The 21,850-nt window shown below is 34.6% G+C and overlaps 7 protein-coding genes across 11 annotated transcripts; 3 read left to right on the top strand and 4 right to left on the bottom strand.

The window, feature by feature from the left end:
* The first annotated feature begins 81 nt into the window (after positions 1–81).
* Positions 82–3,147, top strand: LOC106627878 (mitochondrial intermediate peptidase). The gene is made up of 6 exons (XM_014248196.3): positions 82–281; positions 366–488; positions 542–948; positions 1,018–1,324; positions 1,385–2,086; positions 2,151–3,147. The coding sequence occupies exons 1-6, from the start codon at positions 141–143 to the stop codon at positions 2,586–2,588; spliced, it is 2,118 nt and encodes a 705-aa protein (XP_014103671.2). The 5' UTR covers positions 82–140; the 3' UTR covers positions 2,589–3,147.
* On the bottom strand, positions 2,649–3,082 carry LOC106627879 (uncharacterized). The gene is made up of 2 exons (XM_014248197.2): positions 3,018–3,082; positions 2,649–2,931 (listed from the first exon to the last, which is right to left on the bottom strand). Exons 1-2 carry the CDS (start codon positions 3,080–3,082, stop codon positions 2,835–2,837), a joined length of 162 nt encoding a protein of 53 aa, XP_014103672.1. The 3' UTR covers positions 2,649–2,834.
* A 696-nt stretch (positions 3,148–3,843) lies between the features above and the next one.
* Positions 3,844–9,155, top strand: Tmem63 (transmembrane protein 63). Of its 2 annotated transcripts, none has more exons than XM_036369917.2 (3): positions 3,844–3,970; positions 5,696–6,711; positions 6,896–9,155. In XM_036369917.2, the coding sequence occupies exons 2-3, from the start codon at positions 5,773–5,775 to the stop codon at positions 8,270–8,272; spliced, it is 2,316 nt and encodes a 771-aa protein (XP_036225810.2). In that variant the 5' UTR covers positions 3,844–3,970; positions 5,696–5,772; the 3' UTR covers positions 8,273–9,155. The 2 variants fall into 2 exon arrangements, with proteins under 2 accessions (XP_036225810.2, XP_014103577.2); XM_014248102.3 differs by lacking the exon at positions 3,844–3,970 and adding an exon at positions 3,984–4,196.
* On the bottom strand, positions 8,451–12,261 carry LOC106627819 (peptidylprolyl isomerase domain and WD repeat-containing protein 1). 4 transcript variants are annotated; one of them, XR_011395978.1, is made up of 12 exons: positions 11,775–12,261; positions 11,521–11,704; positions 11,226–11,458; positions 10,954–11,167; positions 10,691–10,883; positions 10,526–10,635; positions 10,344–10,462; positions 10,054–10,174; positions 9,779–9,998; positions 9,536–9,715; positions 9,395–9,484; positions 8,451–9,317 (listed from the first exon to the last, which is right to left on the bottom strand). XR_011395978.1 is itself a non-coding variant. In XM_014248096.3 (11 exons), exons 1-10 carry the CDS (start codon positions 12,142–12,144, stop codon positions 9,569–9,571), a joined length of 1,911 nt encoding a protein of 636 aa, XP_014103571.1. In that variant the 5' UTR covers positions 12,145–12,261; the 3' UTR covers positions 8,451–9,484; positions 9,536–9,568. The 4 variants fall into 4 exon arrangements, 2 of the variants coding, with proteins under 2 accessions (XP_014103571.1, XP_014103572.1); XR_011395979.1 differs by having other exon boundaries at positions 9,395–9,473; XM_014248096.3 differs by having other exon boundaries at positions 8,451–9,484.
* Positions 12,262–12,513: 252 nt separating this feature from the next.
* On the top strand, positions 12,514–16,458 carry Fcp1 (RNA polymerase II subunit A C-terminal domain phosphatase Fcp1). Its single transcript, XM_014248107.3, has 8 exons — positions 12,514–13,002; positions 13,242–13,335; positions 13,886–14,322; positions 14,390–14,571; positions 14,628–15,293; positions 15,356–15,760; positions 15,823–16,014; positions 16,082–16,458. The coding sequence occupies exons 1-8, from the start codon at positions 12,677–12,679 to the stop codon at positions 16,219–16,221; spliced, it is 2,442 nt and encodes an 813-aa protein (XP_014103582.1). The 5' UTR covers positions 12,514–12,676; the 3' UTR covers positions 16,222–16,458.
* Positions 16,459–16,499: 41 nt separating this feature from the next.
* On the bottom strand, positions 16,500–19,576 carry uri (unconventional prefoldin RPB5 interactor). Its single transcript, XM_014248105.3, has 5 exons — positions 19,442–19,576; positions 19,081–19,379; positions 17,584–19,021; positions 17,347–17,517; positions 16,500–16,679 (listed from the first exon to the last, which is right to left on the bottom strand). Exons 1-5 carry the CDS (start codon positions 19,517–19,519, stop codon positions 16,545–16,547), a joined length of 2,121 nt encoding a protein of 706 aa, XP_014103580.2. The 5' UTR covers positions 19,520–19,576; the 3' UTR covers positions 16,500–16,544.
* A 161-nt stretch (positions 19,577–19,737) lies between these two features.
* On the bottom strand, positions 19,738–21,563 carry Nup50 (nuclear pore complex protein Nup50). Its single transcript, XM_014248117.3, has 3 exons — positions 21,261–21,563; positions 20,247–21,202; positions 19,738–20,186 (listed from the first exon to the last, which is right to left on the bottom strand). The coding sequence occupies exons 1-3, from the start codon at positions 21,472–21,474 to the stop codon at positions 19,848–19,850; spliced, it is 1,509 nt and encodes a 502-aa protein (XP_014103592.2). The 5' UTR covers positions 21,475–21,563; the 3' UTR covers positions 19,738–19,847.
* Between the last annotated feature and the right edge of the window lie 287 nt (positions 21,564–21,850).

The raw sequence follows: 21,850 nt of genomic DNA, 5'->3' as shown, positions 1-21,850 counted from the left end.
TCTTCGATTAATTGCATTTATATGTATGTCGTAAAAGAAGCGAGATATGGGATGTGAACACATTATAAAAAGGGGTGGTGACAGATCATGACATATGATGGTTTTTATTGTTTTTCAATTTTAATAACAAGAGCCTAATAATGCTTAAGACGGGTAGAAATAAGTCAGCAAAGTACTTGCTTAATAAATTATACCGAGATGTTTCTACTTGGTCGACTCCTTTGGCAACTGCATTTAATTCGCCTCCATATAAAAAAATAAACTTTACGCGCAACGAATCGGTGAGTTCTTAACTAATCATATACCACTCGGTAACAATTTTCATTGTAAGCTGATCAGAAACTTAACACAAACTTTGATTTTAGGGACTATTTCGTTTGTCGGAATTACGTTCTTTTGAAGGTTTCTATCTCTTGCGTGATAATGTTGCAAATAAAACGGAAGAGCTAATGTCTGAAGCTATCTCAACAAATCGCGAAAGAAAAATGGTAAATATATTCCGGACAAGTACATTTATGTTCTGTAATGATTTTTTGTTTAGGTTGAAATTTTTGATGAGCTTTCCGATTCCCTTTGCAAAGTAGCTGATCTAGCAGAATTTATTCGAATTGCACATCCAACAAACAAATACTGCCAAGCCGCTGAGGATGCCTGTATTACTATAAGTAGAATAGTTGAAAGTTTGAATACCCACAAACCTTTGTATACAGCGTTACGCAATGTTGTTGATAATGGTGATATTTTGCCCACGACAGATGTTGATAAACACGTATCCAAATTATTCCTCTTTGACTTTGAGCAGTCGGGCATTCATTTAGCAGAAGAAGAGCGGCAAAAAGTAGTTCGGCTTAACGAATACATTTTACAATTAGGACAAAAATTTATGGCCGGTGCTGTACAGCCTTCTATTATTCGGCGTACTGATGTTCCATCATCAGTTCGCAATTAGTACGTTGATTGCACAATTACATGATTAAAATATTTGTACTAACACTAACTATTTACATCGATAACAAGCTTTCCTTCGGAAGGAGATAGTGTTCTCGTTTCCGGTTTGTACACAAACTCATCATCTGCTGAAGCACGTGAAACTGCTTACCGTCTATTCTTGCAGCCATCTGAGCAACAGAATCAACTCCTTACAGATTTACTTTTGTGTCGCCATGAACTTGCTCGTACTTGTGGCTTTGAAACGTACGCACATCGCGCACTTAATGCAAGTACTGTCGAGCATCCAAAGATGGTTCAAGAGTTTCTAGATGAATTGTCACAAGGACTTTCTTCTCGTGCGGATGCTGATTTCAGAATAATGGAGAAAATGAAGGTGTTAATATCAATATGCTCTTAATTAACTATCTTCTTACATAACATTCTATTTTCGTAGCGACAAGATAGCGGAATAGATACAGCTCGCGTTGCTGCTTGGGACCCTCCTTATTTCACTTCTCTGATGGAGAGGAAATCATTAAAAGCAAATACTAGTGAATTCTTGCCATACTTCAGTCTAGGTGGCTGTATGGAAGGGCTTGATAACATAATGCGTTCATTGTATGGCATATCTTTGAAAAACACCGAAATGGAGCCGGGGGAAAGTTGGAATAACGATATTTATAAAATATCAGTTGTTCATGAGACCGAAGGTTTACTTGGTTATATTTATTGCGATTTTTTCGAACGTAGTGGTAAACCCAATCAAGATTGTCACTTTACAATACAGGGAGGAAAAGATCTACTCGACGGTAATTATCAATTGCCAATTGTTGTTGTAATGTTAAATTTGTCTCAACCTCATTGGACTGGACCTGTATTGCTGTCACCGTCACGGGTTGACAATCTTTTTCATGAAATGGGTCATGCAATGCATTCAATGCTTGCCCGAACGAAGTATCAACATGTAACCGGTACACGTTGTAGTACAGATTTTGCGGAGGTTCCTTCTGTATTAATGGAATATTTCGCTAACGATCCACGTGTTTTACGAACATTTGCCCGCCATTTTCAGACACAAGAGCCAATTTCCGAAGATATGCTGCAACGACTTTGTGCCTCGAAGAAGCTTTTTTCAGCTAGTGAAACACAACTACAGGTAAATAATTATTGTTTTTATTATATTTATTTAAAGTCTGTTAAACCCGGTAACGCATCTTTAGGTTTTCTATTCTGTACTTGATCAAGTTTACCATAGTAGACCAGTATCGCATAATAGAAGCACGACGGAAACGTTAATAGATGTGCAAAGCGAATACTATGGATTACCATATGTAGAAAATACGGCTTGGCAGCTCCGTTTTTCTCATTTGGTTGGATACGGAGCGAAGTATTATTCTTATTTGATATCGAAAACTATAGCTTCGTGGATATGGCAAAACTATTTTGAAAATAACCCATTCAATCGCGAATCAGGTGAGAAGTATCGTCGCGAAATATTGGCACATGGTGGAGGTGTACCTTCGAGGCAACTGGTTGCGAATTTTTTGAAGAAAGATATGACTCCGCAAATCCTTGCCCAAAGTTTACTGAATGAGATTGACACGAATAATGAAATTGTCCAGGATATAAGTAATAGTGTACTTAATGCAGAAATGTGACTTCTTGATAATAGATAAAATTTCATACATACATATATGTGTATGTACATAGCAAACAAGTTTAGTATTATTTGACCTATTTATTAATGAAATTATAACATTTTGAAATACATCAATTGATAAATAAAGTATAATATTATACTAGTGTGGTTATTCAACAAATTTTACACGTTTTCATTCAACCACACTCTATTACAAAGGAATATAATAATAACAGTTTCTATGGAATCTTTAACATAATTGCTACTAGTGTTGGGCTATCGCTGGCATTATTTCCAATCCTGTAAATTCTTTTGCGATGCGTACGCCTAATAGGAAAAGCCCAAAACTCTTCAACACGGACCTGAAAGAATCCATGCAGCAAAAATTATATACTTCATGCTGTGGTGTTACGTCACTTGTAGAAAGTAAATAAAGCTATCTTCTTACCACTGGAATTCATTGTGGTAAATGCTTTTGAGTATGTTTATTGGATTAACGCTTTTTTGGACCATTTTATTTATTAAATTTATTTAGTAAACCGATATGAAATCGCAAAACTGATGGCGAATGCTTGAAATGACAGTGATGCCAAACTTTAAAAGCTTAACCACACATTTCTGCTACATCTTTTATTCAGTTCCCAGCAGAGAATCTATCGAGTACATATATATTTTCACATTTTCTGGTTGCACGCAAAAAATTCCAACATATCAAAGTTATTTCCAAATGGCTTATGACTTTTGAACCGTGAATTGAGACAAATTTAAAACCTCGACGACAACGAATCTAGAATTTATCACCCAAACGGGGATTAGATAATCGTTATAACAACAACAACAACAACAAATTTAAAACATTTAAAATTAAAAAAGGAAAAAATAAATGATGGTTATTCAAAATATATTAATAATTTTATTTGCTAAAAATTTAATATTTGATACATTCTATAGGCAGAGAATGTAGATTATAGAGAAGGTTCACAGTGCGGCCATTAGCAAAATATTTCACGTTTCGCAGGGGTACTGAAAACGATGAGGGTATTTCACCACTTTTGGAAGGGGTACTGAAAACGATGAGGGTATTTCGCCAAATGTCCACAAACAACATCAGGGGACTGAAAAATAGCAGAATTGAGCATTTTCAATGTTAATTGAGAAAAATAATGAAAAATTCACACGCTTTCGTAGTTGGACCTTCTCTATATTTTACATTCTTGCTATATAAATGTATTTAGACCATTAGTGCATCTTTCCAGTTCGGACAGCACTGGTGTAAACGCGTTTCAGAGAACGTAAATCAGAGAACGTATATCATTCTCTGCGTAAATTATGATATACGTTCTCTGTATACGTTCTCTACTCTGGTTTCTTTGTATTTCTTCATTCATGAAATTTCTATTGGTATATTTTCTTTTTTATAGCTTCACATATGTTATTGTTTTTTGTGCAGTGGATATTGAAATTGTGTTGGCTATTATAGTTTAAACGATTTAACAATTGACTTCTAGAAGCAAATTTATTCAAAGAAAATACAGAAAAAATTAAGGAACTTGTGCAAATATATCATATATTTATGGAAAGTTATAGTATAAAAGTATAAATGCTTACGGTGTGAGAAGAGAAACTGGTATGTTTCATACTTTAAGTGAATGTAGCAAACTGGATTTTAACATAGTTATTTCCAAATTTGCGATAAAAGGTTTTGAATATATTCTCTAATAAATTGGATCGTGTTTTAAATACAAGTTGTGTGCTAAAACATGGTTGCTTTTACTTCGTTAAATCGATTTTCCAAAAGATATAATGTCGATTGGATAAAAAGTTAAGATATGCACTTGCATACATGCATATGTACCTTTCTTATTTGATTTCTCCTAATGTGATGAATCATTTACCTATAGTTGTTGTAATTTTCCCAATAAAGTATATTTTGGATATTATTTATTGTAGAGTTGGCAAAACTAAGCATTTATATACATATATTTACTATCGTAAATGTAATTGGTTGTGTAGCGCTATTCCATAAGCAGAAACTGTTGGGCATTGTATAAATCTACTACTAGGCTTATACAATGCTGTTGGGTGATCTGAGGCATAACTCACAATTACGCACTATAAGATTTCTAATTATCTAAAATATTTGATTTGTAAATAAAAGATTTGTAACGAATTTGTATTTTCAGCTTAGAGCTCTTATAAAAATGTAATGCTTCTTAGGCGTTATCAGAGATTATAATGTATACATATTTATTTATTATATATGTATTTGTATACGTACTCATTAGCTTCTGAAATGATGCATATAGTTTCATAATAGACACATGTAAATACATATATCTGGGTTTAAAGCAATGCTAGATAGGATTGCGGCCTTATTTGCAGAGTATGTGTAGATGTATGTAGTTCGACTTGATAGTAATGAAAAGTTTATAATAATACTAAAGGCATGTGAATAATGTGGCGATAGTTCTAATCGAAATTAAAAGCAAAAGCTCTTTATTCAGGATGCTAAGATTAAAGTATATTTTTCATTTATATTATTTGTACCTCTGTAATAACGGATGGGCGTTTTTTGTACAACAATCGGCAATGTTTTCAATTATCTATTAAGTGTGTCATAGTCTCGCGACATGTTACTGAAATCGAGTAACACCCACTGAAACACCCACAGCACACCCTTACTAAAGGTCCGAAAATTGGCTGGCATTGGAAGTCCAAGTTTAGCGAAGTAAGATGCGAGTAATTTCAAAAATTAAACAATGGAAATGCCACCGCCCACTTCCAAAAGAAAAAAACCGTATCTCGAAATTTACGATGGGGTCGGACCAATGGCAATCACCTTATTATTTATTGCTGTTATGAACGTTTTAGCCCCCATTCCAAATATAACGCTTTCCGATCGATGATTTTCCTCCAAACTTTCGTCTAGCTACGCATCTCCATTCACCTGCACCCGGTCATTGCTGGTATTTAGGCAAACAAAGTTGAACTTAGTATATATTTTTATCGAAATTCTTATTGTGCCTTATTATGCCATAGTTTCTTAAAAATAGCAAACTTTTTATTTCAATGTAATGTATATAACATACATATTAATTTAACTAACTGAGAATTTCTTTTTATTAGCTTAAATTAAACCTGGAATCGTTTGCAAAAGATACGAAGATACTTTCGGTTATACCGTTCATTTAGTTTGGAACAAAATGGACGTTTTTGATATGTTTGCTGAAAGAGCCTGGAGTGATGAGTGTGAGAAACTACCAAATAAGAACACAATTTTCACAAATGATTTCAATGGTATTCCGGAAACACTATTATTGAACGTTATTTCTTGGCTTTTATTAATTGGTTTATTCACCGCTTTACGGCATCAAGCCGGAGATTATGGTCGCCTCGCGCTTGTTAGCAGCCATGGTACCAGAAAACGCTGGACCGAAGTATTTTATTCGCGTGCAACAAGTACGGTTCTTACACCCACGCCCGAAGCAACCACCAGCCGTACGCAAAATGATGCTGAAGGTGGTCGAGGTAGTATATCATCGAACACATCAGAGCCGCCTTTATCTCCCATTCATTCGGACCAGGGATTTTTTGCTTGGATAAAAATAACCTGGAAACTGCAAAAGGAGCAAATAAAGACTCATACAGGACCGGATGCCATACATTATCTGTCTTTTCAGCAACATCTTATGACTGTAATGGCAATAGTAACACTAGTTTCAATAATCATTATATTGCCCGTAAACTTGTTCAATGGGTCTACTGAAGGTAGAACTGATTTGAATTCGTTTGGTCACACAACTATGGAAAATGTATCTCCAGAATCGCCGTGGCGATGGGTACACGTTATCGTGACAATTATGTATGCTCCCCTCATCGTACTCATAATGCGTCGTTCATCTGGTCGTAATGCATTTAAAACAGCAGCCACACGTACCATAATGATATCCAATATATCGGCGAGTGATCGTAATAAGACAATTATTCGTCACTACATACAAGAACTATTTCCTGATGTCAACATAGAAGATGTACAAATTGCGTACAATATATCTAAATTGACAGTGCAAAATTCGGAATATGAGAAGATATTGGATGCCCGCATATACTGTGAACACCATAGGGACAAAGATACGCTGCAGGTATTGGCTGAAGTTCTAAGATTATTAAGTATAAAAAATTTTATTAAGTCTATCAAGTTTATAGAGCAATATCATCAAGTTATACTCCATAAGCTTGATTCCAGAAGCATACATATTCTCAAATATTTATTTATACCAGATTTTTATGTATATATATTTTTGGTAAAAATTTCTTTCCTTTTAGGTAAAACCAAATATGTGTTCTTGTGCTAAAGAAAACGCATACGCTTATTATCAACGTGAAGAGCGTAAACTCTCTGGAGATGTGGCACGTTTGAGAGCTGCCGCCCTCAATGAACCACTTGCAACAGCTTTTATTACCGTGTCGACTGTACATGAAGCACAAAATATTGTCAGCCATTTTACACCAGGCACCTACCGAAAATGGAATTTGGAATTCGCCCCTTCACCAGACGACCTCTTTTGGGAGAATTTGAATGTGAGCAAGAGCAATTGGTACTTCAAATGGAGTATTGTCAATTTAATACTATTTTTGACGCTATTCTTTCTCACAACGCCAGCAATTGTACTAAACTTTTTAAATGCCTATGCATTAGCTAAAGGTAATATATACCATATTTCACCAGTAGTATCAGAATTTTTGCCAACATTATTACTGTGGACGCTGGCGGCGCTGATGCCTGTGATTGTTGCATTCTCTGACAAATGGTTGGCTCACTATACACGTTCTCTTCAGAATTATTCAATTATGATTAAATGTTTTTGCTATTTACTATTAATGATCCTCATTCTGCCATCACTGGGTCTAACGTCAGCACAGAAATTAATCGAATGGTCAATTAGTAATGACACTATACGCTGGTACTGTGTTTTCATGCCGGATCGCGGTTCTTTCTATGTCAATTATGTAATTACCGCCGCTTTCATTGGTACGGCTTTGGAGCTGTTACGTTTTCCAGAACTTATTGTGTATATTTGGATGTTGTGTACGGCCAAATCGAAAGCTGAAACACCCTATATCCGAAAATCTATATTGATTGAGTTTCCATTTGGAATTCATTATGCCTGGACTGTATTGGTGTTTACCATTTCTATAGTTTACAGTGTTTCTTGTCCACTTATAATGCCCTTTGCTATGATTTATATTTGTTTTAAACACTTCGTCGATCGCCACAATTTATTTTTTGCATATGGTCCTTCAAACATGATATCCAGAAATGGTGGTAAAATTCATTCGACTGCCGTCACAATGACAAAATCAGCGATTGTCATCCTGCTTGTAGTTATGGCGATGATTTCAGTTTTTCGTGAAAGAGGAAATGCGCGTGCTATTATACTTTTTATGACACTAGTATTAACGTTGGCATTGTTTGCACTAATGTCGCCCATTAAACGGTGTGCATCCGTACCACGTCCCAGCGTGGTCGAGGTGGCAGGCCCAGCGCCGATTTATGTGCCCGATGTCTTGCGACCGCGTGCAACAGTTGCTTTGGGCACGTTAAATAATCACGCAGCAACTAATGGTGGTGGTATCACAGGATATGGTTCGGATAGTGTTTCAGATTTTGACATTAGCTCACAATATAGTGTAGATGCCTAAAAAACACAATTATTTAGAAGCGAAAAAAGTATTGTTGGATATCAAAAATGCCTTGCAGTCAATCACATGTGGAATATATTCATAAATTATGTGTGAAAAAAAAAATAAGTCATATGCTGTATACTATATAGCTACGACTTACGAAGAATTAAAATACCGAAATATTAACTCGCGAAAGTTTAATTTTGTATTAAAATATTTATATATTTAAAAAAAATCTTATTACGATACACAAACTTACATACTTGCGAATTATTTTCTAATGATACAGTTCACTTTCTGTGCAATAACTTAATTGTGGGTACTGTTAGAGTTTATATATTATATTCCTTTTGATCTTATTCTGAGCTTAACATTATTATTACTTTTTTCTTAATTTCAATGGCTCGTAAATATGTATGTATAAACAAATTTCTATTGTAAGTATGTATATGCCGACTAAGTTTCTTTAATGACCCATATTTTATCAACTTAAACATTTAAAAGTATTTTTCACAGTTATTTAATTTTATTTATATACTAAGTTATAAATGATATGAATTGAAAATTATATGTGTATTAAAGACGTTCGAAATCTGTTAAAGGCCACAAAAAGAAAATTGCAATATTGTTTGTTTAAGGAGAAATGTGATAATATATTGAAAATGTAATAAATGTATTTTATTTGTAAAATTGGCTTTAAACGTTTACAAATAAATGTCTGGCTATAATAAATTTTGTGTAATTGCAGCTATTACGGTATTATACTCATATATAAACAAAATTTTTTGTTCTATTTATATATTGTAAATATGTATTCATAGGTGTATGTTCAACGTACATACGTAAGTTTATTTGCAATACATTAATATACGAGAACTTTAAATATAACACTAATTAAAAAGGTTTGTTTTTATTTAAACATAAATTTGGTGGTAAGTTCGAGGAAAATAAGAAAAAGCGTTAGCTGCAGTTGCATCGAACCCTTCACAAATAAGAACTTCATTTTGATCATTCAGTTATATGCTATAGTGGTCCGATATCGGCGGTTCTGGCAAATGTGCAGCTTTTTGTGGAGAAAAGAACGTTTCATTACAGTTCGATATCTTAAAAACCGAGGGACTAATTCGCGTATATACAGACCGACAGGCAGACGGGTGTTCCTTCTGGGCATTAGAAACTTCTTGACAAACTTAATACACTCTGTTCAGGGGATATATATCTATTGATAAACTATTTGAGAATATTTGTAAGAATTGTAATTTTACTAGTAAAATCCCTTACATAACCACACGAATCTCAATGTTTTCGAAATTATTAATTACTTAATCGAATTGATATGATTTTGATGTCGTCATAAGGTTTATCCGTTTTAGGATTTGCTTTTGCATTGCAAATATTTTGTACAACTTCCATACCACGAAATACCCGACCAAACACCGTATGTTTGTTATCTAGCCATGGCTAAAATTTAAATAAATTATATTAATCATTTACTAAACAATTTAAAACAAATGTGTAAATTACCGTCGGTAAAACTGTGATAAAGAACTGACTGCCATTGGTGTTGGGGCCAGCATTTGCCATACTAACAGTATAAGGACGATCGTGTTTGAGACTTGGTACGAACTCATCTTTGAAATCATGCCCCCATATTGATTTGCCTCCAGTTCCTGTGCCTGTAGGATCCCCCGTTTGCACCATGAAGCCTTTTATAACACGATGAAAGATGTGACCATTAAAGTAGCTGAAAGAAGTATTGTTTCAGTGAGCTTAAAGCAAATATCTATTGAATAATTTACCCATTTTTGGAATGAACACAAAAATTCTCAACAGTCTTAGGGCATTCCTTAAAGAATAGTTTCATATGTATATCGCCCACTGTTGTGTGCAAAATAGCGTTTTCGTAAACACGTTGTGTACCTTAATAAAGGGATTAAAATATGTTTGTTAATATTTTTTTTAAGAAAACTAATTCAAATGAACCTTCATCTGCATTACAGATCGACAGTTTAGCGTGAAAGTTTTAAAACATGAGACATTTAGAATTTATTTTATATACAACACATGCGCAATGATTTGTAATATTTACCTTGTCCTTCTGGCACTGCAATAATATCTTCTTTCGATGGTTTTTCATTAAATACGTCACGATCAACATCTTGTAAATCGGATGGCAATCGACGACTGTATAGATAAAAGCGCGATTTTCTGAAACAAAACAGCAAATATAATTTCTTGCAATTGCATTTATAAATATCATATAATATTTACTTATATGCTGCGCAAAACATAGTAGGATCATTGGCTATTGATTGCAAGGTAGGATTATCGCTAGCCTCCTGTTCCATAGTTATAGCTGCTTTAGATTTTTTCGCCTTACCCTAAATAATTGAGTATTTGTAACAAAAGTATAATAATAATATTGTAATTAAGTACCTGGAATAAAGCTATATGTAATGGACGTATATTATCTGTTTTCCCTAAAATAGAAACACATCTATTTGTGTCAATGTTAATTACTTTAATGCCTAACATGGTGGGATACATTATAAAATGTCCACTGACATCGAAGAGTATATTGTTGTTTGTACTAAACTCAGACTTATCCAAATCCCTTTCCACAGCCATCCTAATTTAAAACGCAATAATAATTTACTTTAGCTTAAATTAACAACTCAAGTTTACATCCAATGACCTACCTTCTACCAAACTCCATATTAGGTAATGCATGCGGTGTTTGCTGCATTTGTGTATATGTAGTCAATGCTTCATCTAATACACGTATTAATTTGCCGGTGTTAAATTGGAACACTCTTACTTTTCGATCATTTGATATAGTAGCGAATCGGCGACCTTCTGGCGATACCGCAAGACCAGTGACTAAGGCTTTGTTTTTCGCAAACTCGAATAAGCCTAAAGAGGGACAATTCCATTAAATTATTTATATACATTATATTATTTAATTATTTACTTGTGTCTAGCTTCGACTCGAACGCTACAAGTTTTTGTGGAAATTTATAGTCATGTTTAGAGTTTTGCCAATACTCTAGTATACCATTTTTGTCAACCGATATTACAGTTTCAAACGGCAAGTTGTAACACATTGCCACTACAGGTGAAGAGTGCAGCTTTTCCAGAATTTTTAACACGTCGCCATTACCTTGGCCATCATATATAACGATCTTGTTGCTATCTTTATCTGAACTGAAAATTTAAAATCCATTTCGATTATTACATTTATATATTACGTTTTTTCTTATACATACACTGCCAAAGTATGAACGGCATCACCGGAGGAATGTATCCATTCTGTGCATAGTGGGGTAAAACCCAACTTAATTATATTTATCATATCGAAATTTACCACATCGAATATTTTTGCACATTTGTCTGCAGAAGCTGAGCACAGCAGTGTACCACTTGCGTTGGTTGTTAAGGAGTGTATTGGCACTTTAAGGATATACGATCATACATGAGTAGTTTTAATAATAATTGAACTATAATAAATATTCATTCTTACTCAAGTGACTTCGAAAATGTTTTACGAATTCGATACCCTCCTCCATTTTTTTCCAAAATTTTATGTGCCCATCATAGCTGCCAGTGACTATGAACTCTGTCTTGGTGCTCACCACGTGTGTTATTATATCGCGGTGCATATAACTTTTTTCATAGCTCTCAGCATTGGGAAGGTTCTCCAAATACACTTTTTCATATGGTAAAACCTTGCGTTTCTTCGGCTTCGATGCAGCTGATTGCTCTTCTGGCATAGGGCCAATCCAAGCATCATCATCATCATCATTGTCATCATTGGCCACGACAATATCTTTGGGTTCATTTTTTTCACGTTCTTCAGAGGCGTTACGTTTCCTATCACCTGTGGCTGACATTTCGAAAAAATACTTATGTGATGCCAAATTATAATTATTTTAATTAACTAAAAAATAAATACTTTTGTCTAGCAATCACTTTTCTATGTCCAACTGACATCAAAACTTGCTAAATTGAGCATGAAAACAGCTGTTGAAAAAATACCCCCAACAAGTATTTGGTTTTTTTTTTTTTATTTTGTCTAAGGCAAATAAGAGAACTCTAATAATTAATATTGTTTACAACTTCAAAAGAGAAAAACATTGCATGAATATTTATTTGTTCATTTTCGTTTGGGAAACTTTTATGGATGCAAATTATATGATACATCACTGAACACACCGTATAAATGCATCACAAAAAGGAAGTGGGAATCAAAACAACGAATTAGAGAACACTAATAAAACGCTAATAAATATTATAATTGGAGAAGGAAGTGTGCAGACGCGAAAAAGGAAAGAATTGAAGAAAACACAGAAAAAAGTGCGAAAAAGTAATTTGTCGGTGTGTTGTAAAAAAATTGAAGTGAAATTATTTGCAGTACAGAAAGAAATGAGTGCAATGGCGGATGGGAACAATGAATCGAGTGGCGAAAGTGTTAGCGGCAGTGCCGGCAGCATTACAATTACAGCACCAGCGGAGCACCCTATTCGAATCAATAAATGGCGCGTTCGCGAAGGCTTCCCTATAACATCGTCTCAAGTTATTTTATTATACGAAATCATTAGTGGCGGTAATGATGCAGAAGGATCATCTGCTAAAATGTTAGCATCTTCAGTTGTAGCTTCAATCGATAAAACATTACACAAATTAAAAGCGAATCGTGTAGGCGTGGTAAAGAAGCGTTTGTTTAAGGAAGGACAATTGGTACCGCAGGGGTAGGTGTGAATATTACAGTGTTTATTCAATAAAAGAGTAATCAAATGTTGATTTCAGTATAAGCACTGAGAGCTAGGTAATATATTGACAAACACAAGAATGAACTTGTCAATAACGCATTATTAGTGCATTAACATTATTTTCTTATATTAAATTTATTGTGAAAATAATCGTTTGAAGAAACACGAGTATAAAGCGAGTTTATTATAATTAAGGATTAATTTGTTCTCCGTTACAGAGCTACGATTTTGGAGTTGGCCGAATGCGCCCATACGACAGTGATAAAAGACATGTGTGCTGATTGCGGTGCGGATTTGCGCCAAAATGAAAATGTGAGTATACGATTATAAATGAATTCAGTAGGTGATGGAAATGAAAAATAGAAAAGGTTTTGCATTTAAGATGAATTGGGTGGAAATAATGAAGAAAGTGAAAACATTAAAAAGAAATAAGCGACAGATAAACAAAACAAAGTTTTATGCGCGTGCATTCTGTGGTGCCGGGCCGTGTGATAAGTAAACAGGCTTGCCATGCTACTTTACATCAAAGAAAGTTGATATCAGGGTTGAAAAAATGTTATATAAGAGCATTCAATATAAATTTGGTGCATATATATGTACTTATCTTATGCATGCATAGTAGAATCATTCAGACCTGTTCTTATATATTTGTATGCATATACATATGCATATAAGGGAATTTTATTATTATTATTTATTTTTATTTTTTTTGTTTATTCTACCGACTGAGTGACTTCCACTGAGTAGGTCGGGGGTTGCTATCGCGGTTCCGGTAATGTACATATAGTAGAATTTAAACATATAAATATTTATGTATGCATTTTTTCAATTAATATTATCCTATTATTCTTTTTTCAAATAGGGAAACATATCGGAAGCATCTGTACCAATGGTACATTCTGTTCCTGATCTTAAAGTTACACAAAAATTAGCACAAAAATTGGGACACGATGATACTCGTCGTTTACTTCAAGACCGGAAACTTGTGCTCCTAGTCGATTTAGATCAAACTGTCATACACACAACTAACGATAATGTACCGATCAATATTAAATGTATTTATCATTTTCAACTTTACGGACCACACTCTCCTTGGTACCATACTCGCCTACGTCCTGGTACGCAGCTTTTTCTTGATCGCATGTCAAAGTTCTACGAGCTACATATCTGTACTTTTGGCGCGCGCAATTATGCACATATGATTGCCCAATTACTTGATCCAGAAGGCAAATATTTTTCGCACCGTATACTTTCGCGTGACGAATGTTTCAATGCAACAAGTAAAACTGATAATTTAAAGTAAGTTAAATATAGTTCCCATATGATATTGGAGTTAAATATAGTGCTTGCATCTCGTAATTTAAAGGGCACTTTTTCCAAATGGTGATTCCATGGTTTGTATAATTGACGATCGGGAAGATGTATGGAATATGGCATCCAATTTGATTCAAGTGAAACCCTATCACTTTTTTCAACATACAGGCGATATAAATGCGCCGCCCGGCTTATCTAAACATGAATTGGATGGGGAGGGCCTAGATTTCAAAGGTTTGTAAGCATAGTTACCTTTAACATTATAGAAAATAATCAGTATTTAATTTTAGATCTAACACAACAAACGCTTAAAACTGATGAACTAAACAAGATTGATACAATAGAGGCTGATATTAAAGAAAAATTACCCGATTCAGAGTCTTCCGATGGCATCTCAGAGCGATCGGAAACAGATACAGAAAGTAAAAAGGATGAAACCATTGTAGATGTTGTTAAAAATGATCCTCAAACCATTACTGAAGCCGCTAAATTAGCACACGTTAAAACGCCGGTAATCACAGAAGTCACCGAAAAGATAAATTCTAGTGTTGTCACAAATGCAAGTGATGATATCGCACCTATTGCCGATGAAATATACGAAAACAAATTAGGCAATAAAGAAGGATCTCCGATGGAAACTGAAACGGAGGCCACACCTAAGATAAAATTGCCTGCGGATCCGCATCAACAAATTGAAATCGATGATCCCGATGATTACCTTATGTATTTGGAAGAAATTTTAAAAAATATTCATACAAGATTTTATGCTATTTATGATGAGACGCAGGAAATACCAGATTTAAAGATTATTGTACCCAAAATTCGGTCGGAAGTACTTCGTGGAAAGACTTTAGTGTTTTCAGGCTTAGTACCCACTAATATGCAATTAGAGCAGTCACGTGCTTACTTTATTGCGAAAAGTTTGGGTGCCAATGTTTCACAAAGTATTGGGCTAGGTACCCAAAAAACTAAATATTTATATATTTGCGTTGTTTTAAATTTTTTCCTTTGACTACAGAAACTACACATCTTGTCGCTGTCAATGCTGGTACATTCAAAGTGAATGCTGCGAAAAAGAATCCAAACATTAAGGTGGTTAATGCAAATTGGTTATGGACATGTGCTGAACGTTGGGAGCTTGTTGATGAGAGATTGTTTCCTTTGGATCGTAAAACAAAAAATAGACAACGAAAACCGCCAGCACATTGCCATAGCCCAGAACATGTTGTTAACTATAGCGACAAGTCGGAGATATCACCGTCGAGTAGCGCACAACAACAACAGGCTAAAGCACCTGAAAAATTCATAGACACAATCAATCCACTTTTGTCATTTTCAAATGCTGATTTGGCGGCCATGAATAAGGAGTTCGATCAGTTTTTTGAATCGGATTCATCCAGTGAGGATGAGCATATTAACATAGGTAGAAAAACAAACAAATAATAATATGTAAAGTGTATACTTATAAAAGCTTGTCTTGTATAGAGAATCCGCCAGTTGACAAAACTTTGCGTAAACGGAGACGTGAAGAAAAGGAGCAGGATCGTACAAGAGAATTCTTTACACGCGCATCGGATATTATTATAGGTTCTGCAACAAACGAAGACGCTGATAAAAGCTCAGACGGCGAGGACAATGATGATGATGATGAGTCCCCCAGCACAAAGTTTCGACGCGGTAAACGCAAACTTTTGTCAAATTAATTTAATTGATTTTTTTTATTAAAAATTTTATTCATTGATAGGTGAGAAATTACCATCCGATTTGGAAATGGGTTCTGATTCAGACGATGGCAGTCATGGTAACGAGGATAGTGGAGATGACGGCGAGTGGAATATGATGGGTGCTGCGCTAGAGCGTGAATTTCTTGGACTTGATGATTAGCTTGTATTGTTTAAATTAAGACTAATTTATTTAAACTTTTTCACTCTTTGAACCCTTAGCCGGTTTTTAATTTGATCCTACTTTTCACATGTAGTCAGTACGCTTCTAAAGCTTTTAAATTGTAAAGAGTTATGCACATTTGTATAGGTATACATTTGCAGGCATCAACTGTTGTAAATTAAACTGAATGCAGTTTTAAATGAATAAATATTAAGGCGAAGTCGCAAAACAATTTTATTTTAAGCTATTTTAATTCCTTATGCAATAAAACACAAAAATAGATTGTATAACTTACTGTTATTTATTTACGTGGGATATTTCTATTACATTTTTTGCGTTACGCCGCGATTTTGTTTGAAGCGACTTATTCGTTTTTTGGGAGTATGCGCATCAATGTACTTACATTCCGGAAGAGGTTCTGGTTCAGTTAAAGGCTTTTCAATAACTTCGTTCATTACCTAAAATAAAAAAGAAGAAAGATCGTTAACTTCGGTTGCACCATAACTATAATACCTTTTATAAATACAAAAGATTTCATACAAGAACTTGATTTTGATCGGTCAGATTGTAGAATAGAATAGAATTTGTATGAGGTTTTCACCGCGACACAGGGTCTGTTGTGCCCTCTCCTCCATCACATGTATTCCCAAAGGCCCAGCACTCTGATAAATTCTAGAAACTTGCTGGGCGCTATTGAGGTAATGTCATCCCTGTCCCTGGTCAGATTGTATGGCAGCACATCTATGCTAAAGTGGTCCGATCTGAACAATTTCTTCGAAGATTGTTACGTAGGCTGGGGTTTTGATCGATCAGTTTGTAAAGAAAGCTATATGGTATAGTGGTCCGACATTGGCGGTTCTGACAAATAACAGGTTCTAGGGGAGAATTGCATAGTTTCAGATCGATATCTCATAAGCTGAGGGACTAGTTCGAGTATATACAGAAAGACGAACAAGGCTAAATTGACTCAGCTCACCATACTGATCATTTACATGTATATTTTATTTATAGGGTCTGGATGTTACAAACTTTGTGGCAAACTAAATATAGCCTGTTCAGGGTATAAACATGTTTTATTGGTTGTACACAGATTTTAATCAGACATATAACTCAACATTAACAAACCTTGTAATAAGCACTCATGTATTCCTCTTCATCAACTGGAATTGCTGTCTTTTTTTTCGATTCTTTTTTATTACATTTGGCTCTGTTTTTACGATCCAATTTATGTTGCTCTCTTTCAACAGCAGATTTATTTCTTAAAATTGACTTGGTATCTGTAGCAGGTTTACAGAACTGAAATGGTTAATAAAATTTACTATATGACATATTTAGTATTTTATAATAAAAGTTAAAAACAACCTCCATGCGTTGATCCTCGTATGAATTGAACCGATCTGCTTCTTTTAATAGTGGTACTTTAACTTTATCCTCACCGTTATAAGCGTTTGCGAAAATTATCTGCTGTGTATTAGATTTGTTTTTATCCTCTCTTTGTTTTTCTTTATTTTTTAGATATGCTTGATATATGCCGGCGGGTGTTTCAGGAAAACCTGTGATTTCAGAATTTTCACTATTTAATATTGTTTCCTTTTGCAAGTTATCAGAATGCTGAAAATGTATATGCAAGGTATGAACACCAACTAAAGAGGGTTCTAATATTTTATCAACCAATTGAAAATCTTGAGTGCTCTGATTTTCTGCTATAAACTTTATGTTTTGTTCCACTCTATCAATAATATTTTTTTTACGATCGTCTATTTTTGTATCAGCTATAGTTTTAGCAATATTAGGATTTAATTCATAGGTATCAAGCTTAATAATTTCCTTTTCCTTCGGTTCCGATTTGGGTAACATTTGCGAAATAGTCTCGTTTTTGCGAAACTCAATTGTCTCGTTTTGTAAGGCAAACGAAATTCGCCGTTTGGTTGGTTTTTCTTCTTTAGTTTCTACTTCTGTAATTGACTTTTCTTCTTGCTCTGAATCTCCTTCTTTGGAAATGTGATCCTCTGCTTGATATTCAGCATTATCCTCAGCCATTTCAAGTAATTCTTCTAATATTTCTAAAACATTTAAAGTATTCACCTTTTGATCGATATCCGCTTGAGTCTTCAGTGGTAATGTTAAAAGTTTGTGACGCATAATTTTAATTTGGTATTCATAAAAACCGATCTGATCTAAGACAGGCAAAAATTTTGCCTGCTCTTTGATAATTTGTACCTCACGAGGTAGTTCTTCAAAATCAACATCCAAATCTTCGGTATTTATGTTGTTTGACTCGATCATCTCTGGATTTGGTCGATGATTATTATTTGTTCGGACTATATTCATTTCTAAATCGGTCTTCTTTACAATCCGCTGAACTTCTTTTTTAACATTATTGTCAGATTTTTCGCAATTTGCTTGTGTTTCGGTTTGATTTTGAATTTTCGCCGAGTGAGCTACACGTGGTTTTTCAGTTGGTAACTTCATTTCTCCGATCATTAACTTCTTCATCGTGTCATTACTGATATCATCTATTTCTAATCTTTCCAATTCATTCTCCAATTCCTCCATTAGTTCAGCTTCTTCAAGCATTTTAAAAACGTTTATGTCGGACGAATCTTTTATTTTATTCGCATTTGGAGCTTTTGAACTATTCGCTTGTCTATCTGCCTTTTCTCGCTCTTTAGCTTGCTTTACGCGTACCTTATGTTGTTCTCGCCATATCATTTCTTTTTCCTCATCATAATTTTCAATTATTTCAGAATTTCCTTTGCTTGGAAACACTCCTTCGGTATATGGTTTATCCAATTTATTTCTGAAATGAAACGTGCACAATAAAATTAAAGAACAAAATTAATAACATATTCAACGTACTTCCATAAATCTGATTCAGTTTGCAATTTTTCCAAGTTTTCCTGTGCCATTTTAATCCGGTATTCACAAATTTCTTTTGCCTTATGTGCGGAACATTTGGAGAAATAGTTTTGATAGTGGCCTACAAGCACTTCATTTGTATGGATAAGCTGACCTGGCATATATGCCTTACGCCCTATTGGTACCATAACATCTACAGTGAGACTTTTACTAAATCGATCTAGGTTTTCAACTGCTGTGCCATTGTCGTCTTGATAATTCTTCCAGCGTGTTGTTTCTTCCTTATTCTTAGATAGTGCCTAAACATATTCTTAATCACGTTAATTTTATTACACACATAAAAACTCGTTCAAAATGTTACCTCCAATAATGCTTTTTGACGCTTTTCCATAATTTTTTTTGTAGAATTAGTACTAGTAACACTACACGTTGCAAACATTTGGCTTTTTAAACTGTACAAAACAGCTAACAACAAACAATCAGCTGTAAAGCAAACACCGACAGCAAAGCTCAGCTGATTGCTTGACCATATCGGTTTTTTGACATTTGCCCATGGGAAGATTTTGGATTCATATTTAAAAGATTATTAAAATCTCTATTTCATAGTTAATCGAATGTTACCAGGATAGTACTATATTTAATCATAAATTAATTAACTATTTTTTGTGCAAAAATTATTTTATTGGTAAATTTCTTAAAATGTTGCAAACAAATTAAAAGTACAACCAAAGTTTATAACAATTAAAAGTAAAATAATTAAAAACACTTCATTTCTTGTGCTTCTCTAGTTCTGCCAGCAGCTCGTCAGCCTCTTCTGCAGTTTTAACGCGTAGCAGCATCGATGTTGCCTTCTCGACATCTGGCGTAGGAAGACATACCATCATCACGTTGTTTTTACCCATCCGTTGAGTAGGTATGCCGGCGCTTAATATTAAGTTCACAAGAATGTTTCCTAGATTTGTATCGGCGCGAACAAGTAGTTGTGTCTTTTCAGAGTCTTTTACTGGTTTCAAGTATAATGTGCCCACACCACGATCGGTAAACGCTCCGTCTTTTTTAACGAAAACTTTGCATTTCTTGGAATACACCGCATCTTCCTCCACTACCTATTTCGGATTGAATAGGATTATAAATATATGTTATTGATATATTATCATAGTTAAAACCTGTTTAAATTCCACTTTTGGTGGTTGATCTTCTTCGTCATCCGCCCCATTAGCATCGGTAGAGGTTGAAGGAGTTGGGTCAGCAGGTGGTTTTATATTACCGAAACTGAATGGGGTAGAGCCAGGAGTAAAACTAAATGAGGGCGTTTTCTTTTCGCTCGAATCACCGTTGGTTGCCGGCTTGCCGAATGTAAATGGTGGTGATGTTGAAGTTGATGGTTTGTTATCTGTTTTAAGACCAAAGCTAAATCCCTTAGAGGAAGACGAAGTTTGACCGTCTGTTGCATTATTTTTGTTTTCTGCAGGTTTTATTCCGAAACTAAATGTGCTCGGTTTGGCTGTTTCTGCTGGTTTAGATACGCTAGTAAAAATGCTCGAAGAACTTGTAGGAGCAACTGCGGATGATGCTGGTGTTGAACTAAACGAAAACAAAGCACTCGTACCACTGGTCGAAGTAGTGCTTGTACAAGGTTTAGAGAATGCGGAAAATTTAAAATTGCCAAGTGTTGATGTCTCTGTAGGTGCATCTGATGAAGCCTTTTTAACACTTGTGATGTCAGTACTGGCTTTCAATTCCTCCGTCTTTTGCTCTTCTTCTTCTATTTCCTTGATATATTTATCATAGTCTTTGAAAATCGGTGTAAGAATACAAAGTGGATTTTTTTCTACGTGAGTTTTTATCCATTCGGTTACAGCCTCGTTTAAGCATTTGATTTTGCTTTGATAGCTAGTAGATATACCCTTGCTCTCCTTAGCATTTTCTTTAACTACTTTACCATTTCCGGTAGAAGTTTTGTCTTCTTTTTCAGTAATTGGATTCGTTTTAACAGCTGTACCAAACGAAAATGATGGCTTTGTTGTGGCTGTGCTAGAAACATCAGCAGATGACGCAGAGACTTTCGACAAAAATGAGAAAGGAGATCCTGATGGAGTAGCATTCGAAGACTTGCCAAAACCTATAAAACTCAATTTTATTTATTATTTTTGGTTATATACATGAAACCGTCTAATTACCAGCGAAACCACTAAAAACGCTTTTTGGCGCTCCGTCATCGGTAGCGTCTACACCGCTGTTGCCGGTAACGACCTTCCTACGCGCCTTCTTAATAACGCGATTTTTTAATTCATCTTCCGAAGCTTTGCGAAACGTTCCGCGCTCTTCAGGTTCATCTTCCTGGTCCCAATTTTCATGATTTAAGTTAGATGTTGCCTGTCTTTTTCCAGCCATGATATAAATAAATTAATTTTAATTATTTATATTGCTCGTGGATAGCAAAAGTCAATGGTGTGTTTTATACTGCACTGTTGCATTAGTAAATACTATGACACCAGCAATGAACGATATCTAATCGATTATTAATAAATTAAATAAATAAATTCAGAATATCTAAATGAGCTTGGATCTCACTATTTTCGTTGGTTCTACTTCCATTTATATAAAATCTAATTAGTTTATTTAAGAGTTATTTATAAGAGTATATAAATGTAATTTTCCAAAGCTTATCTACAAAAGTACGCATATATTACTGGTTTGAGTTACGCATTTTGTTATCTAGTCAAGTAAATGAATTGCATTAAAATTAGGAAATGTTTGTTCTCTTTTG

This window comes from Bactrocera oleae, chromosome 4, assembly GCF_042242935.1.
Source record: "Bactrocera oleae isolate idBacOlea1 chromosome 4, idBacOlea1, whole genome shotgun sequence".
Classification (NCBI taxonomy): domain Eukaryota; kingdom Metazoa; phylum Arthropoda; class Insecta; order Diptera; family Tephritidae; genus Bactrocera; species Bactrocera oleae.
This window is presented reverse-complemented; position numbering and strand designations above follow the sequence as displayed.